The sequence below is a fragment of the Anopheles darlingi genome, chromosome X, assembly GCF_943734745.1.
Source record: "Anopheles darlingi chromosome X, idAnoDarlMG_H_01, whole genome shotgun sequence".
Taxonomy (NCBI): Eukaryota; Metazoa; Arthropoda; class Insecta; order Diptera; family Culicidae; genus Anopheles; species Anopheles darlingi.
The window spans coordinates 8,171,672-8,193,926 of NC_064873.1; the positions used below are offsets into that span (position 1 = coordinate 8,171,672).

The following is a 22,255-nucleotide window of genomic DNA, read 5'->3' on the forward strand; positions in this document are numbered from 1 at the left end:
GTTTGTCGGAATTTCCGTTCCTCGTGCCATCGCTCCATCGCCATTCACGCATCGCGCCTCCTGCCCAAAGACCCACACAGACGATCTTCCCATTGACGTGGCGGGAGACGACGACGACGACGACGGTCGCGTGAATCACGGGGCGCCAATGCTGCCTTATTGAAGATGCTGGCAAGCCGGTGTGTACAGGTCATAAAGTTGGTGGTTCGCTCGCTGGCAAATCATTATGAATTTATGGACACTATAGTGTTTCCACACTAGCGCAGACAATTTTCCTTGCGAAATCGAAACTGTTATCGATACAATGCGAATAGACATCGATACAAACAAAAAAAAAACATTGTTTAGCTGTACTAGTGATTCTTTTTGTGTTTGTTTTTGTATGCACTTTTCGTTGTGATATGACAGTTTCGATATCGTAACCAAAACTGTCGGTGTGTTTAGAGGCGCTGTCAGAGCCCACCACCGCTGCCGCCGCCAGTCTAACAAATTCTTGCCCTCCATCTCGTTCTCTTCGTCTCGCGTCCTACTTAACATCCCCCCCTTCTCCTCTGCCTTCGTCGCAACCACATGCGGATCGGGCGCGTAGCAACCGGCCCTGAACCGATCGAAACACGCAGAGGAGATAAAAGCGAAACGATAATGGCGCAGATTCCGGCAGCGGCAGCGGCGGCGGCCGAAAAACTATCCCTTTCCCACCCAGCGTGAGACGCACACACACACGCAACATTCTACCCCCTCCCCATCCCCCTTTTCCTTCAGCCTTTTGCAACGAACCCTTCGTCAGCTTCTCCTTTTTGCGTTCCGCGCAAAATACCTTTCCAGCCCGGCCCTGGCCCTGGCCCTGGCCCTGGCCCGGCGGCTTCGCATCCCCATGTTTTCGCGCAAAGCGTTGGGTTAGGAGAGGAGCCAGAAGCAAGAGCCCAAGAGAAGTTTCTCTCCGGCTCCGGCTCCGGTACGGTTTGTTTCTGTTCTGGTTCTGCAGTTGTTGCCAGTTCCTCCTGGTCCGTTTCTTCCTCCTCCCTGCCTATTCCCTCTCTCTACCTTTTGCTTTTTCGCTCTCGTTCTCTAATTCTCTTTCTTTCTATCTCTCTCTCTCTTCCATCGGTGTGGTGTGTGCTATCAAATGCGCGAATTCCACAAACCACCGGTTTTGTGCCCCGGCGAGGCATATCACGTCCTCCTCCTTTGCCTAGCCCCGTTCCTTCTCACCCGTGTGCCTTTGGCGTCGCCGCTGCTGCTGCCGCTGCTGCTGCGTGCCGGCTTCATGCGCGAGGATGTGTTTCTTATGGATGCCCGTCTGCCATCCTTCCATTTCATTCCATTCCTTTCTTCCTTGCCTGCCTGCCCTGCTTGTTGTTTCCTGCTCTGTTCTCACTCTGTCTGTGCGCGCACACCGGAATCCGGACTTTCGGAATGGAGGGGTTGTTTTTTTCCTTTCCTTTTCTTTTTTTCTTTTCTTTTTTTTTTTTGTTTTGTCATTATTGGGCCGAGTTTTAGGTCATTTTGCATTCCGCTCCACACGCTGATCTGTGTGCCGATCTGCCTAGCCGCTCTCGATGGGCCCTCCCTTCCCTCCCTCCCCAGACGACCTGACTGACTGGCTTGGGATCTACAGAATCTCGGGGGTCCTCTCCATTGCCTGCCGGCCGGCCGGGGCTTGCCAACAAACCCCGTCTATAGGGCACAGCAGCAGCAGCAGAAGCGGCCGCTATTGTAGCTCTCGGATCGAGAGGTTCTCCTCCTTAGTGTACGGTTCTCTTCCGCGAAGCAAATCCCTTTTCCAGGAGGAATCCTCACCAGAGTCCTTTTTGGTGTCCTTCCTTTCCTTTTTCCTGCTTGCTATATTCCGTTTTCCTCTCCTTTTATCGTTTTCTCCTTGTTCCTTCGGCCTTTTTACCGGCTTTCCGGCCCCGCTGCTACGTGGTTCTCTCTCTCCATTGTTGCGTTGTTGTGTCGCAGACAGACCGCCCTGTTTATTCCATTCCACGCTGCTCTGTTGCTTCCTCGCCAATTTATCTCTCTCTCTCTCTCTCTCTGCCTCTCTCCCTCTCTCTCTCTCTCTCTCTCTCTCTCTCTCTCTCTCTTTCATTATATCACTTTCTCTCTATCTGTCTCTCTAGGCAGCTAGGAATATTGTCTGGCATGCCTACCCACCCCTCCCCCTTAAAAATCGCTTCTCTTTCCCTTCCCCTATCCTTTAACTCCTATCCTGCTCCTCTAGAGTCTGTCGTCGGTCCCTTTCTCCGTCTCCGTCTCGTTTTTGCTCTTCCGATACACACACACTTCGCTTCGCTCCACATGCCTGGGGCGAAAACCGGAATAATCTCGACCGGCAATCCCGCAGCCTCACCGCCACCCTGTCCCCCTTTTGCACGGAACGAAGCGCGTCTCGTCTCGCAGTCGCAGCCGCAGAGGCGCATAATAAGGCCTCGCGTTGCCCTCGAGGTACAAAAATCAGCAACAACAAGAAAATCACGAATGGCGCATCACACCACACACACACACAACGCACGCCGAAGGTCGCAGCCACTGCATACGCCGCCGCCTCCGCCGTTGCCGCGCACTTAAGGACAAGATTTCACCGGCGCGCGCTGGAGGAAATCAGTCTTCTGGTCTGTTGCTGTGTCTTCTAGCTCGGGGAAGTAGCTGAATTTGATAAAGCGGCTCTGCTGGAGCATTCCCAGGGACCCACTATATGTACAGACTCCATGTCGAGGAGGGGTACAGCACGGAGGATCGGATGTACCGTAGAACAACGTCCCCAGATCCATATTGATTGGCGTGCTGCGCGGGGCTAATGTCAGGCTAATGTCGTGCGTTCGCGCCACTTTTGACCCTCTCCTCTCTGCTGACATATCACGCCGTGTTGTCTCCCGAGACGAGACCCGATTGGATTGGACGGAGAGGCCTTGGACAGTAGGGGGAGATGACGTTTTGATGATGACGTTTCGCACGTTTTGCGGCACATAGTGGCATCTGGCCGTGGATCAGGTTTCGTATGCGTGTGTGTGTGTGTGTGTGTATGTGTGTGTGTGTGTGTGTGTGTGTGTGTGTAGTGGCGTGAGGGGGTGGTCTGGCGGTCACGGCCCTAACCACCGACACTGTCTGGCCGGCTAGGCAGGGTCAGTGTCGTGCTGTAAAGTGAATGTTGTAATGTAATCTCCTGTGTGCTCCCGTAGGTCCATCGATGAGGTGTCTGGAAAGGCGGAAAGGTGCAGTGCCGACATGTCCAGCAGTCCAGCAGTCCAGCCAATTCTCCAAAGGCGGGTGTGTTCTGTGTTCTTAGTGAGCCCGCCCCCTATTGGTGTGTGGTTCTTCACCCGGTGTGAACGTCCTCCAGGGATCAGATCACTCGCGAAGCCGTACAAAATGCCAGCCAACGGGGTTGTTTGCCGGTGCAGGGTGCAGGGTGGACCCATCGGCCCACCCCTGCCCTGGAGTCATCCCGCAAACAATTCAGGAAGTTGTGATGACACCCATGTCTACTACCCATTACTGCCACTGCCACCGCCTCTACCAACCCCTGTTGTTGGTGCACAAAACCGCAAACCGTCGTCGGCAACACACACACACACACAGCATCGAGCAACCAACCTAGGCGAGCGAGAGCAATGTCTGGTCACTGCCGGGTACGTTCCACCTGTCCCAAGACGGGTACGTTCCACTCCTCCACCCCACCCGACCAGCCAAAAGACCAATGACTATATATTGAGCCAAAAAAAAAAAAGGGGTCGAGAGAGAGAGAGAGAGAATAGGAATGCCACATACGTCGTCGCTGAGATCGTCGACGACGCGGGCGCTGTGAGTCGCTCCCTGGCATATCAATCAGGAGAATGCCGAGTCGAGTCGATTCCACTCCCACCGGTGGAATCTCCAATGGTTGGTAAGGGGGGGTCATCGATCGTTCAATCGGGGTGATCGACTTGAGCGCTGTACTGTGGCGCGCATCTGTCTCATGATCTCTTGATCACACGCACGCAAGATGGAGCATGCTCTTCTCATACTTACCACCCACCGGTTAATCATCCGAGGACCCAACAGCAGCAGCAGCAGCACTCAGACACCCGATTACAGATCTTCTATTGAACGAGTACTACATGGAAACATATCAAAAGATTTTCGTGGATGAGCCTGATGATCTGGATGGATAATTTGAACGTGTATGGGAGGTTTGAGATGCGCTATTTGGGGTAATTGCCTCCACATTTCCATCATCGTGCCCCACGATAAGTATGTGCCACACCGCCCGCTAGGCATTATTTTTAAAACATACAAATCGCACGCAAAACGTCGCCACCGATAATTGGTGTGTGTGTGTAGAACAAATGTATTTTTGGAGCACGTACGCAGGGGTGCTACTTCGTCACATACCGCTGTCATCTCTATTGTTGCGGAAAGATGTCCGTCTCCAATGGTCCCTCTCACTTACCTATGGATGTCGCAACCTAGGGGGGAGGGGAGGGGAGCAGAGGGGGGTTGAAGCAACTCACCTTCTTGGGCACATTTTGACACGCGTATTTGACACTCCACTCCCCAGAAGAACGGTTTCGGATTAAACGGACAGCGAACAAAAAACGCAGCCAGCGCAGTGGTTTCTCTTTCTCGCTCTCTCATTGCTTTCCACTTTATAGTTTGTCCCTTTCTTTCGCGTTTCTATACATTACGCCCATCATCTACTCCTCCCCCCCCCCCCCCCCTTGCCCCATCATCAACAGACCCCGGGAACATTTGGTTTTCTTAGTTTGTTCTATTGTTTTTGCTTTTTGTTTTATTTCAAAATGCGTTACTCAATCTTACAAACTCACGTGCATGCGTGCGTGTCTCTTTCGCGCCCCCTCTTCCCCCCGCTCTCTTTCTTTCTCTCTCTCTCTCTCTCTCTCTCTCTCTCTCTCTCTCTCTCTCTCTCTCTCGCGCCAAAAACGATAAATGTCTTCTCGTGGCTTCTATACTCATCCTATCACTGCTATGCCTCGCTCTCGCTCACTGCCTCTCCTACACGATCCTAAGGACTAATAGAACTACTGTCTAGCTACACGTTAATAGTGCTGAACTGATTACGGCTACTACGGCTGCTTACACGCTAATTGAATTAGCCCTAAACTTAGAGGATAAACAGAAAACATCGATCGATCAAAACGATCGAATAGAAGAATGTGCACCGAGCACAAAACAGGAGGAACAGCCAGGAGGAGACAGTGCCCGGGCAGCGACGGCGGGCGAGAGAGTAGGGACCTCATACAGTGATAGGAGCGAAATAATGCTAAATGCCTCCTCCCGTGCAGATACGCACGCTTTGCACATGCACATTTTTGAACATATATATATATATATATATATATATATATATAAATATGTATATATGCTATGGATAGCCGCTACGTTTGTGTTTGAATTTTTAGTCCTTGTTCAGCACGACGGGAGACGATCCTCCCCCCCCAACAGCATCCGGTAAACATGTATGCCTTAGGCACATTTGCCACTTGATGAAGCCGTTGCTTTAAGCCGCGATGTATATGTTTGTGTTTGTGGGTGTGTAGGTGAGTGTATGTATCTATGTTGAACTTTTCCTTCTAGTTACTCGCGCATGAGCGTATCTGGTGAACGGAGCCAAGCAACAAGCCTTTTACAATATTTTTTCCTTGCTCTCTTTCTCTTTCTATCGCGCGCTCTCTCTCTCTCTCACTGTCTCTCTCTCGCGCGCGCGCGCGCGCTCGCTGTTTCTTCCATCCCCTTGGATGTCAGGGGAGAGTGTTTGATTAAGTTTTATTCTAGTCGTTTCAATTATGCATTGCATTTTCATATCGCTACCTTCTCCCGTGTCATCTTCTCCCATGCTGCTTTTCACATAACGCTTATGTAGTTGAAACAGTTTCAATAAAAAAGAAGAAATCACTTAATTAAAAAAAAATCCCATGTTTTAATATTAATACCACTAATTCAAAAAGGAGACCAAGGTCGGTCTCGACTAAAGACGGCGCAAAGTGTTGTTGGTACACACACAACACACACACAATCACTCACACTCACACCAAAAATTAACACACGCACAACACACACACACACACACACACACACACACTCGGCACACACACAAACGCGCGCGCACACAGATCTTGATTTAAAACAGAAAAAAAAAACATAGGGTTAGCTAAAACAAATAAGGATCAATTCTTACGAGCTCCATTACAAAAACTATACGGTAAATAAATCAACTGCGCACTATACAACGCTCTTTTACTAAGCTAGAAAGAGTACCACATACTCCTTTTGCCGGATGTGACGTAGTCACGGTGCGCTAGGAAGCTTTCCAAGTAATCGAAAACTATCCAAAGCGGAACTGTTGTTGGTTGCCGTGGAACCCCTCGTGTAACACTCAAAGGGTATCGGAGTCTACGCAAATAACGTGTGCTGTATGCTGTGTGTATGTATGTATTTGTGTGTAGGTGTTCTAGCTGCAGACTGTAGTTTTATTGATTAATCGTGAATAGACGTGCCAAAACCCACGACGGCGAGGTAGAAGATGGATCCAGAAAGCAGCACATTATCTCAACCATCGATAATCATCGCGATAGTTTTCAAAATTAAACCTTTTTGAAATACTTCGATGATCGTTGCATAATGATTATCTTCTCTACTTTCTCTCTCTCTCTCTCTCTCTCTCTCTCTCTCTCTCTCTCTCTCTCTCTCTCTCTCTCTCTCTCTCTCTCTCTCTCTCTTTCTCTCTCTCTCCTCTCTCTGATCTATAGGAAACGGTAGTTCCGCCACAAGGCGCGCCAAGAAATGCGAGTTGTGTAACACAAACACTGTACAACAAAAACCAATTCCAAAATAACAGTTTAAACAATTTAAAACAGTTGTCCAAATAATTTATCACCGAAAGAAAATAGAAGAGCAGAAAAAAAAGAAGACACGACACTTGAACACATTGAATTACACAAACGAAAATGAAAAACCGTAATCAATGCAGCATTTTACTATAAAATATTACGAAGAGGATGCAAATTGGCCAATTTTTTACAAAAATCTGATCCTCATACCAACACTTTTTCATTTTATCTCAATCTATTTCTAAATCTAATCTCGATCACTCTTTATCTTTTCCACCTTTCCATTTCTCTCTCTCTTTCTCTCTCTCTTTCTGTAACAAACAAGCCAGCCTTTAAAAGCTAATCAGGATTTCATCTCGTTTTCCTTCCCCTTTGCTGGAGACATACACTATGTCTGAAGGCGAATGACTAATCATTCAGCCTCAGCATCCACATACACACACGCACGCACACACACATACACACAAACACACATATACATACAAACACACATACGCACACACACATACACATTCATTCAAAACACGTGTCTTAACATGTGTCTATTACTATTCTATGCGATCGTCGCGTATGGAACTAAGGTTTGCATTGATAGGATTGGTTGTTGCAGTTTACAACACATGTCATTCGCTTTATGATAAAAAAAAATAAAAACCATATAAAAACCAGGTCAATATTCCAACAAAGACTATCTACACCCCCCCCCCCCCTTCACCCTCTCGAAAAAATATCCCTCTCCATCATATGATCGAAAAATTGGCGATCCGGTGACTGGTGCTTTTATGGTTGGTTTTTGGGAAACTAATTTAAAAAGATCTCTCTCTCTCTCTCTCTCTCTCTCTCTCTCTCTCTCTCTCTCTCTTTCTTTCTCTCTCTCTCTCTCTCGCACTGATAATAAAAAATATTTTTAAAAAAACCTATCAACTAATACAATCGGAGGCTCCTGCTGCTCAGACCTTTCAAATCAACAGATCTGCAACATCTTGTGGCAAACACCACCTTGTAGTCCTAGGTGGCACCCTTCTCTGTCGCCCTAGGGGCTGTATTATACATGTTTGGCGCACCTAGGATAGAGCGCACCCTCTATAGATTATATAGCAACTCTCACCTGTACCAACTTTGGGAGACGAGGTTACACAGTTGCCATCTTCCTTCCCCACATTCTTTTCAGTAACAGTATTTGCCAAATAGAACAGTTGTCAACGCATTGTCAACAATTGTCGTTGTTAATCAATTATTTATACAATAATTTCTCGACAGCTCGTAGCGACCGCCGAGAAGATAAAGCTAGACAATACAAATTGCAATTACATACAGTTAAGATGATGCTGCATATCCGCATCACACTATCGAGGATATATCGTTGTTCATGATCTTTAATTTTTGTTTTAAAGGAGGTTAAGCAGCTACCTTTTGCCCCATCAGGGACTGGGTGAGCATTTAAATAGTCAATAGATTGATACAGATGCAATATGTGAAGGTAGATCATAATCATATACATGCATTGATATTTTTATGATATTGTAATATAAGTAGGTAAAGCACTGGTTTATTAGTTCATCTTTCTTCAAACCCACCATCTTTCAACATTAAATGCATTTCTTCTTCTTCTCCTTCCCGTCAAACAACCAACGAACCATCAAGCGACATTGGGCTTCGCAAATCAACTTAGCAATCGCTATGACGGTTTCTGCGAGAATCGTAGCGAGTCTAATCCAAGAATGGGAGGGGGGGGAGGGGAGATCCTTTAAATAGCGAGACAGCTGTGAACTACTTTACTGTAAAACTCCCTTATCGGCGCTAAGAAGCCGAGACTGAATGAGTTGTTAGAGCTTCCATTCCTTAGCGGTTCACTTTCGCTTTCGCCATCTGCTGCAGCAGGCAGCTGTGTCAGCCCCTTTCTCCTTTGCTCTCCCACCACAACTGACCGGCCTACTTGGGAGGGGGGGGGGGGCTCTATTAGAGGATCTTGATCTTATCGGATCGACACTTCCGCCGCGTAAATTGTAGACTGCGCACAAACACACGCACACGCAGACAAGCGCGTGTGCGAGCACTCGCATATTTCGCGGGAAATCGATAAGAAGATGTCAAGATGGAGGGCAGCTTTTTACAAAGTGGCTCTACCTCCACTACTCCCCTCCCCCTCCAAACACCCATTATCCGTGGTTGTAGCTAGCAAGCGGCTCAGTTTGCCTTCATTATCATTAGTATAACCTTCATCTTCTGCTCCCATCAAAAATGCATAATGCGGTCACTATGTGTTGCTGCAGCACAATTTACAAATTGTTTATATTTTTTCATCGCATAATATATGTAATATGGAGCTAATATGATCAGGAACACTAGCACAGTATTGGTGGCTGTTCCATGCGATCTCACCCGAGAACGATTACAAAGCAAAAAAAAAAAACACGAAATGTTACCATTGTTTTACCCGATCCCCTAAAGCAGCTACCGTTTTCTTCCCTCTCTCCCTTGTCCACCCCACCACTCGATCTAAAATCTTCGCAGGGGAGAGGGTACACAATTCAATTGAAGGCTCATCTGCTTCATCTTATTCTAATTCAAATCCAAAATTTCTTTACCAAGCGAATCTATCGTCGATACTTTCCTGTCCCTACTCCACTCTAGCTCTCTCTCTCTCTCTCTCTCTCTCCCACTCTTCGATGCCTCATCTAGTATATTGCTAATAAATGTGTATAAGGCGAAAGACAAAAGAAAAATAAACACACACTCAGACATATACACAAACCCAAGCATAAGGGAAGGGTTTGATAATACATATGCTGAGCGTGTTTAGTTACCGAATATATGCGCTGCAGTAGCTTGCACGAAATGGGCGACCAACCACCAGGAAGAGCCTGCAGATGGCGTGTGTGTTGTTGTTGTTCGTGCGTGACCTGCGCGTGTGTCCTGTTTACTCGATGTCGAGCGAATGCGGCGGCTGCTGTTGCTGCTGCTGCTGCTGACGCTGGTTGGCGATCGAGGCGCGCAGGTAGCGGACGCGCTCGTACAGCTTCTGCTGGCGCTGACGTAGCTCCTGCACCTGCTCGGCCTCGCGGTTCAGGCGCGTGCACAGTAGGGCCGCCTCGCGCAATATGTTCACCTTCGGGGCCCTCTCCTTCTCCCGCAGATTCGGTATTTGGCGCTTCAGCTCCTCGAACAAGTTCTTCAGCCCGATCCGTCGCTGCCGCTCCATGTTGTTGTGCAGGTTGCGCTTTTCCACCGTCTCCAGCTCGTCGCAACAACTGGTGGAGCCCCCCGTCTGTTGGTGGTGGTGATGATGGTGGTGCTGGTGCTGGTGTTGCTGCTGCTGCTGATGATGATTATGATGGTGATGATGGCCGCCAGTGCCGGCTGCGGTTGACGAGCCGGACTTTTTCCCCTGCAGTCGGGCGCGTTTGGCCGACGAGGAAGAGGAGCTGCTGATGCTAGCGCCGCCACCACTACCACGTCCACCTCGCATACTGCCCGAGCGCTTGCGCGATGAAGACGGGCCACCGTTGGTGGGAGCGGGCGGTGGCGAAGACGCGGCACTCAAGCTACCGGCCGTCGGAAGCGGCGTGTTCGCGCCGGATATCGTGGTGGAGCCAGCGGGCGTCGGATAGATGCCCAGCATCAGATTGCCAGCCGACCGAGATCCGCTTCCGCTACCACCGGCGCCCCCTCCTCCTCCTCCTCCTGCTGCCACTGTGCCATAGTGCTGCTGGGGCTGCTCATCGTCCAGTTGCTGATGATGGTGCTGCTGCTGATGACGGTGGTGGTGATTATGGTAGCCGCCACCAGCCAGATGCGACGAACCGGCCGCTCCGTGGTGATGGTGGTTGTTGCGAGCGGCCTGCTGCTTCCGGATCTTGCTTGCCACCGTCGACTGGAGGGCGCGGCGGTCGCGCGCTGTCGGGTTGGTCGGCAGATTCTTATCCCCGATCGAGACGACATCGATTTCCTCCTCTGATAAAGGGAGAGAAGAAGAAAAAAAAACGAAAGGCAAAAAGAGATTAGTTTTCTGGCAACTTCCACACTATTACTAGGTAAATGTTCACGTAAATCGAACCCCATCCTCGAGGGGACGGAGGAGCGGGGAAGAGGGAGGGGGCGGCACGCACGTGCGCTACGTGTTGTTGGTTTATCTGTTCGCGAACCGTGGCATCGGCTCGCAAACGACAGGAACGAAGGAACCACACAACAGAGAGCGCGCCGAACACAGAGCCGCGGCGAACGCGATGATTTTGCATAGCAACAACGCACACGCACCGCCACACGCATAGTGGTAGTAGTAGTAGTAGTAGGAGATTCTTTTTTCGGCTAGCGCGGATCAAACAAGCTTTTGGGGGTTTGTTGATGAGAGGGAAGGCGGGGGAGGGGGAAGCACTCGAGGCCGCGCGCATAATCATACGCGGCGACATCGTGTTGTACCCAACACCATCATAGCGCGCGTCTCGGCTCCTCTTCTTCTGCCACTGCTCTAGCCGCCCCGTCGTAGGCCAGCTGTCAAAACACATACCCCAAGCTCACTCAGAGCTCAGAGAGAGAGAGAGAGACGCACACATTGGGGGAGATACACTACTTGCTGAGGGGAGATATTTTCCCGCATTCCCGCTACACAACCACCCCCCCCAAAATCACAATTTTTTCTCTCTCTCTCTCTCTCTCTCTCTCTCTCTCTCTCTTTTCATTAATATAATTTATATTATGCTAGGGCTCTCCTTGGCTTGACCACTTCTTTTTGGGTGTTAGGAAGATCCAAGGCGTAAAAAGCGTGAATTTTCTTCGGCTGCACAGACAGCGACGACAATAATAGAGAAAGTGAACGATGGGGGGAGGGGGGTGGGGTGGAGGGTCGCGAGTCGCTCGCGCGTGCGTGCGCGCACACTTCGACAGAGCTCTCCACCATTTCCGGTATTTAGACGTCATACGTCGCCGCGCCGTCGGTCAGCAGACGTCATTCTACATCTTTTACAACTCACGCTCATTCGCTTCTCGCAAGAATGACAGCGGTGGTGGTGGTGGTGGTGGTGGAGATGTGCGAAGCGTCGCGCGCTTTTGCATGTGACTATGTGATAGAGTAGTGTGGACCCCCCCGGACCGACCATGTATAGCGTAGTAATAGCGAGAACTGGAATTAAATGAATAATAATGGGTGGGGCAACGAGCGCGCGAGAGTGCGGGGAGGGGGGGAGGTTGTATAGAATAGAATCCACACACCGAGCGGCGATTCCCCCCCGCTCTCGTTCGGTGCCATTTTTTGGCGGTACATTCCTTCCCAGCTTTCCTTCACATCTCGCACCTCTTTCCCTCTCTCTCTTTTTTTCTCCATCCTCTGGATTACGATTCCCACGATTCCGCCACCCCTCCACCACCCCCTCTCCCCATTCTACCATTCACAAGGCCACAGAGCACAGAAACACAACAACAACTGGCGATTATCATCTCAGCCGCGTTTTGCATGCGAACCCCATCCCCTACCACCACCACCACCACCACCCCCTCTTCACCGAGACCGGAACTCCGGAATTAGGTGCTGTGAGAAGAGTGGGGGTGAAGTGGAGGCTGGAACGGGTCGAGAATACGCGCGGAACTTATGGGGAAGTCCCAGAACGAAGTCCCACTATTATCGGGAGATCCCCCCAGTCGTTGCGTCAAAGCTTATCCCCGGGGGGAGAGGTGTAATATCTGTATGCGTAGCTCTCTCTCTCTCTCTCTCTCTCTCTCTCTCTCTCTCTCTCTCTCTCTCTCTCTCTCTCTCTCTCTCTCTCGCTCTCTTTATCTTCCCTCCGTACGGTATTATCCTTCAACTGGCAACTCGTGGCTGATTGTAGTAGGCCCTACTACAACGACGTAACCACAGGGTAAGGCCAACCCCCAAGTAGTATACTACTCCCCATAGAACGCGCGATTCATCCTGAATGGCCGCCGCCACCACCACCACCAACACCGCCGGTCGTGCGCGTTCTGCGTAGTAACCGAAGCCGTCGAGGTCACCACCATCGTCGGCACGTGTCGGCCGTTTGTGATGTTTGGAGCGCTTGTGTGTGTGTGTGTGTGTTTGTGTGTGGCTCAGGATTTTGAAGGACATTGGAACCGGTTGGCGACGTGTTGTGCGTATATAAAAAAAAAGGTTAGAATAGAACGAGAAATGGCGAGAGAGAGAGAGAGAGAGAGAGAGAGGGTTAGTGGAGGGAGAGTGAGAAGGAAGGTGTGGTGGTGGTGGTGGTGGTAGTCGGGCTCAATGAACTCAATGAGGGCTGTGACCTTGGCGTGCCGCAACCACCAACAAGCGGCACTTACAGGAGGAGCGCGGAGACGCGGCGAGAGAGAGAGAGAGAGCGAGTAGGCAACCATATTATTGTCTTGGCGCGCCCGTGTGTGTGTGCGTGTGTGTTGCGCGCGCGCGCGCGCGGGAATCCTTTTTCTCCTGGCGAGCGCGGATGTCCCTGCAATCATCTAACATCCGACAAGCGCCAAGCTTTTGCTAGTACATGATAAAGGATCCTTTTCTCACCGTTTTTTTCTTTTTCTTTCGTTTATCTCAAGGCCGGGATCCCTCGCCGGAGAGTTTTGACGATTTTTTTTTTCTCAGGCGAACAAAACTAATGCGCGCCCGTGTGTGTGTGTGTGTGTGTGTGTGTGTGTGTGTGTGTGAGAAAGAGATAGAAGCGAGCGAAGGAAAATTATGAACATCATCTGCATCTGCATCGTCACCAGCACCAAAGTTGTAGCAGCAGCAGCAGCAGCAGCAACATTACTGCTTGCCCTCTGCAGAGCAGCCCTTCCGCCCTTCCTCCAAGCGCCTCCGGTGGAGTACTATTGAAGAATGGCCCTGTCTGGCCCTGTCCACCCTCCCTCCTCCCCCCTCCTCATCCTCCCTACCGTCTACTGGCGCGCCGCAGCAGCATTGCACCAACACGTTCCCAACTGACTCTCGTGACTCTCTGCGCCATTTGGCACGGGATTTTCCACGTCAGACACACACACACAGCCGACACACCTACCCCCTTCCTCCTCGCTCCTTCTCTCGTCCTTTGGGAAGGTTGCTAGGCGAATGCAACCTTTTAACCGTCTAGCAGAGCGTAAAGCACATATGATTTGATTGGCTGTGACGTTCGTGAAGTCAATATGAAAGATGAGATGAGTACGTTATAAATGAAATCCATTTTTTTCTAATATAATTTCATTGCACTGCAATCTTCCGCTGGTTTGGCCACGTCCACGTCCACCTATTACCATCAGATGATGTGCTGAGTGTCGCATCTCACTAGCATCTCACTGATGCTGCTGTAGATCCGTTTTTTTTTCGTTCAACAACCTACGTCGCGTCAGAACGTCAAACAAAAAGACAAGGGGGCATTGTGTGTGTGTTGGTGGGTGATTGGAGAACGAAGAAACAACGCCAGCCAGCAGACAACTCCAATGACCCTGACAGATCCTTTCTTACTCTCTTATCCTTCCCCCCTCCCTCTGCACTTTCTCTCTCTCTCTTTTTCGCTCTCTTGCACTGTATATCTCTCTCTCTCGTTCGAGTGGCACGTGGCTTCCCTGACCTCTCCCCATAGGCAGCCCGCCCCTTTCTCTTCTTCCTTCCGCTCCTTTTACTCTGCTGGCATTTTCATTGCTATGCGAAACAGAGGGAATATCATTCGTACGAACCTGGGGAAGGTCCGGGAACCGGTGTTGGAACCATCAACCCAACTAGAACCACCCTCCCCCTCCTCTATCCTTCTCCTTTAGCTGGATAGCCTCCGTTTTACTATCGATTTGCGTTATCCATCCCTGTTTCCAGAGTGACACACAATACACCTTCTCTCTTTCTCTCTCTCTTTCTCCTTAGTGAAGTGTATAATATTACGCATTTTATTAATATGCGAGCACACAACACTCAACAAAACCTTCCCTTCCTTCTCCTTCAATCACCATTCGGCAAAAACGGGGAGGAAAAAAGTGTCGCAAACAACAGTGCTTTCACGGGGCGCAAAGTCATTCCACTCGACTTCCAATCGATGATGATCCTGCCCTGCCATCCGAGAGCGGGGCGCCCCTTTGCTCATCGATAAGAAGAAAGAAAAAATACATGCATGCTGGAAAACCGGGGGCTGAAGGGTTTGGATGATTGGGGGGAGGAGGATCGATGTGCTCCACACGTCCTGAGTTCCGTCTGGCACGCGAGCGCGAGTGCGCGCGCGCGCGCGCATGTGCGATGGCCGGTGCTTCCTCCCTCCCTCCCTCCCGAGCGACTTTCACTTCCTTCCAATCTTCCAGAGCCCTTACTTTCCTTCCTTCCTTCCTTCCTTCCCTCACCCAGCGCATTGTGTAAGGAGAGCGTGAGCGGAGCGGGGCTCGGGCGCGCAACGGACCACGCCTCGCCGTGACGTCAGAGGGAAAAATGAGCGAGCGAGCTGCTGCTGCCGGCTCCACACCTTACCGGGGGCCGTAACGTGCACTGTGTTGTCGCATGTACGAGACGACACACACACACACGCGCGCGCGCATCCCTGGCGCAATTACTACCAAACCATATGTGCCGCTGCCGCCGCCGCCCCCGGGTTTTGAGGAGATTGATTTTTCAAGGGAGCGAACATAGAAAACATCGTAATAGCAAGTAAAAAACAAAAAAAAAGGCATAACTAGAAGAAAAATATCGAAATCCAGCTCACCAGAATCGGAGGGCGTCTGTACGCCCAGCTCGGTCATGTTGTAGACACCCTTGGGCCGGGTGTAGCTGTGGTCACCATCGTGCGTTGCCTGGTGGCAAGTGTATGTCATCGCCGCCGATGATGATGACGACGACGACGACCCCGGCACCGACACTCCTTCACCGCAGCTTCCGGTGGTCGAAGTAGAGCTCAGCGATCCGTGGCGCTGCTGCTGTTGATTAGACATTGCTGTTGCCCTTCCTCCTCCTGCTGCCCGTAGTGCGGTGGCTCTGGCACTACTGCTACTGCTGTTGCTGCTTGACCGACCATCAGCCAACAACTTCTTTTTCTGCTGCTGGAGCTGCTGCTGCTGCTGCTGCCGCCGCCTTTGCTGCTGCTGATGACGATTCTTCTTCTTCTTCTTCTTTGCTACCGGTTGGGCTCGATGGTTGTTCGCGTTCATTCGGGTGGCATCCATACGGCCAACGGTTGTCGCTGCGCGGCGCACCATGCCACTACTGCTCGCACCGTACCGCAGCAGCTGCTGCTGTTGCTGGTGCTCCTCATCATCGGCGAACAGGGCGATCGCGCGCGGTGCTGCTGCTCCTCCTTTTCTGCTGTTCACCTCACACTCACTGCCACTGCTGGCCTCTTCGCCTGATTTCTCGTCGTCGTCATCGTCATCTTCATCCTCCTCCTCGTCTACTTCCGAATCCGCCTCTTCGTCTTCCTCCTCCTCCTCCTCTCCTTCCTCGTTGCCGTGGTCGTTGTCATCCTCGTCGTTCTCGTCGTTGTCATTGTCGTCGTAGTCGTCTCCCTCGTCGGAGGAGATGGAGACGCGGCTCCGGCTGTGACCGTAGTACATCGCATGGTTACCACCATCAGCCTCATCCTCGTCATCCTGCTCATCGTCACCGTACAGCAACCGCTGGCCACTGCTGCTGCTGCTGCTGCTGCTGCTACTACTGTGCGTTACCCAGTTGTTGTGCGTTTGCCTCGGGTACCGATAGGTGCCAGAGACAGCCTGGGCCAGCTTTTTACTCTTTTTCTGTCGCAACGCACCGGCGTGCATCGAGTGAGATGTTTGCAGATAAGTACTACTACTGCTGCTACTACTGCTGCTGCTGTGGCTATTGCTGTTACAGTTGCAGGTGGTGGCATTAGTGTTGTTATGGCTGCAGCAATTGTTGCCCTTCGTTGCCACACCGTACGAGTAGGGGTGGAAATCGAGACTGGACGAGGAGGCAAGCGAGCTGGCGTCCCGCTCCTCAATGTCGCGCAGATCGCGCAACAGCTGCGACAGATTACTGTTGCTGCTATCGCTGCACCCACTGTCGGGCGAATCGGGCCGGAGAAAGTAGAAATCGGTGTCCACATCCTGATGCTGCTGCTGTTGGTGGTGGTGCTGATAGTAGTAGTGATTGTGGTGCCGTTGGCGCTGATATCCGCCCACTGGCAGCGTGCTCTCGTCCTGCAGGTACTGGTAGTAGCACTGTGCCGTATGGCAGTGACCACTGCTTACCACCCCGCAACACGTAAACGCCGACGCGGAGGAGGAGCCTGACGCGTAACCGGAAGATAATCCTCCTCGACTACTGCTGCTGCTGTTGCTGCTGCTGCTGCTGGAGGCGCTGGAACCGTTGCCGCCGTTACTACTGCTGGTGCAACTGGTGCTGGTGGTACCACCACCAACCCCGCCGCCACCGGAGGGTAGCAGATTGAGCTGGTTCGAGCCGATCGTGCAAGTAGCGACGAGGTCCAGGTTATGCTTGAACTCCGGGGGATCATCGTCGAGACTGAGCGGTGTATCGGGGCGCGGCTGGTTGGCCGATCCACTGAGCACTTGGTACTTGCGTTCCTCCAGGAACCCACCGGTCGAGATGTACGGCAGCCGAACAGATGCTGCAGCCGTGGACGCTGGTGGTAGTGGTGGCGATGGTGAAGTTGTTGCGCTTCCACCTACTACACTGCACACTTGCGTACGACTTTGGCGCTGCATCTGCTGCTGCAACTGCTGCTGCTGCTGATGATGATGATGATGCTGTTGCCGTTTGATGAGTAGTGAGCTACCGGCCGGCAGCTGCGCTGCACTCGTCACTGCCCGGAACGGCTGCACATTGTTGGGCTTGTTGTTGTTGTTGTTGCTGCTGCTGCTGCTGCTGTTGGTACTGCCTGTAGTATTGGTGGTAGTGGTAGTGCTACTGTTGCCACCGGCCACTATAACCGCTACCTTTGGCTTACTCTGGCCAGCAGCACCGGTAGTATCACTGGTGGCGTCACCGGTCTGCTGCTGCTGCTGCTGAGCCGGATGATGATGGCCACATCCACCGCAGCAACCACCGCCCACTCCACCCATGTAGCCCGGGCCGAACTTTTCCGGATGCGACTGATCACCACAAACACCGGACCACATGCAATCGTGGCGAATCTGGGGCTTTTGATCGATCAGATGCAGCTCTAGCAGGTTGGCTCCGTAGGCGGGATCCACCACCCCGGCGGTACCGGGCTCCTCTTTCACCACCGTGTCCGTGTAATCGGCCGAGTTGAGCTGATCGAATACGCTAAAGTCCGTGTCCATGTCGGGTATTGCTCCCATCTCCTCCTCCCATGATTCCATCGTCGATTGCAGACACGCTATCGTTGAAGCCATCGCTTCCTCTGTCGCTGTCTTCCAAGTACTGTGAAGCGGGAAAAGGGAAAAAAGAAAGAGATATGGCAGATGAGAGATTTGTGCAATACCAATAGAATATAAATCCGGCCAAATGACCAATCGGTTTTAGTTTTAGGGACGGACCAACGGATTAGCCAGCCGCAATCGAATTGCGCGTCATCCTCCTATTGCGTCAATGTTGTTCTCGCGGTCACTCGTGGCGATTACGTTGCGCGCATCAGCCTGACCATTCTCTCTCTCTTGCTCTCTCTCTCTCTCTCTCTCTCTCTCTCTCTCTCTCTCTCTCTCTCTCTCTCTGCTCTCAATAACAGTGAATTGAAATGATGATAATGATGATGATGACGGGAAAGAGAGTGAGCACCACTCGATTCATCCGAGATCCGCGAGATCGATCGAGCTGCAACACATTCACACACGCACACACACACAGACACACAGCAGCAGCATGCTCCACCAATCTTCACAACTTCCGGAAAAGGGCGCGGGAATCAAGGAATTCGCATAAATATTGAATTGACGGAACTCATGGAAGGCCAGCGAGGAAGGGAGGGGGGGAGGGGGAGGTTGGAAGGGAGAGGAAGAAAACAAAAAAAGAGGGACGTACCGGCAAAACCGGTAGTATAAGTAAAGTAAACCCGGCGAGCGCGCCGTTCGTTGTGCGTGCGTGCGCGCATGTATGTGTGTGTGTGTTAAGAGCGAACGAACGAGAATGGTTCATCCGGTTTTTGAATGATTCATTCGATTACACGTCGGCCTGCCGGCCGGCCGGTCGCCTGGCCAGCTAAGCCCAGCCCTATGGGCGGAAAGGGGTGGGGGGACCATTCATCATCGCTTTTTTATGCTTCTCCCTTGTATGCGTGCGCGTGTGTGTGTGTGTGTGTGTGTGTGTGTGTGCAAGTGTTCTGAGTCTGAATCATATTCCCGGAATATGGTGGGACGCTCGCGCGCGTTACCAAACGGAAACGGTGGAGGAGACCACTACTAACCGACCGGTGGGCCACGAGGGGTCCCGCGCCCGGCCGGCGCAACTAAGAGAGCGCGGCCGGTGGCGCCGCCTCTCTCTCTCTCTCTCTCTCTCTCTCTCTCTCTCTCTCTCTCTCTCTCTCTCTCTCTCTCTCTTCCAGATGAGCCAGGATGTTAGGAGGAATGGAAGGAGGAGGGTTTTCTCTCGCGGGCACTGCACAATTGCACAATCTAATGCAACGCTAGAATGTTAGTACGAACCAATGGGGTCAGAGCGAGGTGACCGAGGCTACCTCCTCACCCCCCCCCCCCCTTCAACAAAACTGACTTATCACTTAGCTTCCTCTCTCTCTCTCACTCCTTAACTCTCTCTCTATTCTCTCCTATCTCTCTCTTCCTCTTTCTCTCTTTCTCTCTCTCTCTCTCTGTATCTTATACACACGCACACAGCACATCACACTTGGGTGCAGCCATTCAAACGATCCTTTAATAAGATTAGGCGCGATGCGTCCATAAACTTGAAGAAAGACGCGCTTACCTGGATGACCGGTGACGGGACCGCTCCTCTTCTCGCGTTCGTCTTGCTAACCGTCTGACTGTCCTCTACTGAATACTCGCTGGACACAGTAACACACACACAAACACACACACTACACACGGATTCTCACGAATTCGCACGCTGGTTTGCTCGCTTTGCTTCTTTTTTCTCTCGTTTTTCCGTTTCCAGGTTCAGGGTTTATTTTTTCTTTCCGGCACAAAAGTTGATTGATGCGGGGGGTTGTGTATCGTCGTCTCCTCCGGGCGGCGCGCGGTATTACCTGGGCGATCACCGCTCGTGTTTGCGTGTGAGAGTGTGAGTGTGTATACCTGGCGCCGTTACGACAGCAGCCCGGCTACCTTTCGCTCACACTCAGGGAGGATTTGGATTTTGGGGTTTTTCGGTTGGTTGGTTGGTTGGTGGTGGTTTGGTGGAGAACGCAGGATGGGCGCGCGGCTTCTTCCTGCGTCAACTACTACTGGACACACACACACAACACGCAATGCGAACACACACACACACACACACCGATACGCTGGTCAGTGTGCACTAAAAAGATGCGAGGAGGATCCACACCAGCTGAGCATTTGATTGTAGAGAGAAAAGTGAGTTTCGTTGAGTCGCCAGCACACACACACACTCGCTTCGTAGTACTAAATAGTAGCAGGTAGGTAGGTAGGTAGGTAGTAGTACCAGGCACTTTGGCGCGCCGATCGGGCAGATGTTGCCCCGGGTATCCTCCCACCCGTTCTCTCTTTCTCTCTCTCTCTCTCTCTCTCTGGAGGGCAGCGCACCGGGCGCCCGCCTCTCAAATCGAGATAATAGTTTGATAGTAGACTACACGACACCTTCTTCTCCTATACGCGCACACACACACAAACACACGTACACATGCACACTCCCGAAAGGAGACTGCTCGGATTTCGAGTTTATTTCCGGGGGCACGACACCGGGTGGGGTCGCGAGGATGGCCCAACCCTTAACCCCTCACTGGAGCACACACACACACACTGCTTCGAAAACGCGCGCGCACACACTTTGCATCAGACGTCAGATCAATCTGCGATCTGCCGGTGCGGCACCACTTCACTGGACTGGACAAGAGTTACTCTCTCTCTCTCTCTCTCTCTACTCTGGATGCTGAAGAAGCAACTGCTGGCGACTGCTCCTCCAGCAAAATCGGTAAAAGCGGTAGTCCAGTGTAGACACACCAGACACACAGACACACGCACGCACATACACACAAACGCACGCCGGGTTGAGGTGCTGCTTGTGGCCCCCAGATACGGAAAAGCGAGCCACAAGAGATACCAGCTTTTCTCTTCTAATAGTGTATAGATCCTGCTGCTGTTGTCCGCAGTTTACTGTACTGCATTACCGCCGTATCGCGGAACACGACCACTATTACGACCCTGCTGCTGCTGCTGCTAGTGGTCTTCCGCTGTGGTAACATTTACGCGGGGCGCCTAGCACTGCCGGTAACGAGACACTATCATCACCACACTCTTGCTCGCTTCCTTTAACTTCTCTCTCTCTCCCACAGATACACACACAAACACTAGTCACTCTAATCGGCCCCCCAAAAACAACTTCCAGAGGGCGGAAGAGCTCGAAGTTTGCACAATGGGATGCGCTTCTGCTTCTACTGCTGCTGCTTCTGCTGCTGCTGCGGCTGACGATTTCGACTCTGCAGAGTGTCGCGGTTCACCAGACCCGGCGACGGCTCGTCCGGATGTTCGTTCGTCGGTTTCGTCTACTAGCGGCAATAGTATGGGTCGCCCGCTACACTCGGAACACGGGAACAAAGATGAGATAATGATGATGACGATGATCGTCGGTTGTAGCTGCTGGAGCAGAGGGAGCAGAGCAGGGAGTAGTAAGAGCGCGACTTTAGCCTCTAGGGGCAAAATAGGCGGAGAGGGAGTTGCTCGAACACGTCCGACTTCGGTACCGGCCCAGCGCTAATTGATCTTCCAACCAACCAACCCGGCCCAGCCAACCCGATACTGGTGCGATCCGCCAGTGAGTAACCACTATCTGAGATCTGAGTGGCCTGATAGACCACTCTCTCTCGCTCTCTCTCTCTCTGTCTCTTTCAGTTTCATTCTCTCACACACGCTATCTCTCTCTCACGCTCTGTTCTCTCTCTTTTTCGCTTGACGATGAGTTCCCTCTTTTTCGGTCGATTTTAGGGTTTGAAGTAGGACCCCCCTCCTCACTCCCCACACCAAACAGTGTGAAGCCTCGACCAAGGGCGGTCTGAAGGGGGGAGGAGTGCATAATTTTTGGCGTGTTCGCAGCGCTGCTGCGGTCGTCGAGAAGAGGAGCTTGCTCTTCCCATGGGGGGGGGGGGGTGGGAAATAAGCACTTGGGGAGCAGAACGCCCCACACTCCCTTTCATACTACTCGGTTTATTGCGACCGGCACTCAACTCAACCGGCCGGTCACCAACACTAGTATACACCTCCTTCTATCTCCCTACCGCGTCCTTCCTACCCATTCTCACCCATTCTCGCAAGATCTCTTTTGCTTCTTTCGCAGTCACTCATCGCCTACCGGCTAGCCAGCCAGCCAGCAACCAACCAACCGGCTCTCTCAGTTGGCACAACTGGCGGCGCGG

The 22,255-nt window shown here is 51.7% G+C and overlaps 1 protein-coding gene across 1 annotated transcript; it reads right to left on the minus strand.

The window, feature by feature from the left end:
* Positions 1–6,733: 6,733 nt before the first annotated feature.
* On the minus strand, positions 6,734–21,614 carry LOC125957475 (hornerin). Its single transcript, XM_049690219.1, has 3 exons — positions 19,636–21,614; positions 15,485–18,141; positions 6,734–10,784 (listed from the first exon to the last, which is right to left on the minus strand). The coding sequence occupies exons 2-3, from the start codon at positions 18,111–18,113 to the stop codon at positions 9,751–9,753; spliced, it is 3,663 nt and encodes a 1,220-aa protein (XP_049546176.1). The 5' UTR covers positions 18,114–18,141; positions 19,636–21,614; the 3' UTR covers positions 6,734–9,750.
* Positions 21,615–22,255: the final 641 nt, after the last annotated feature.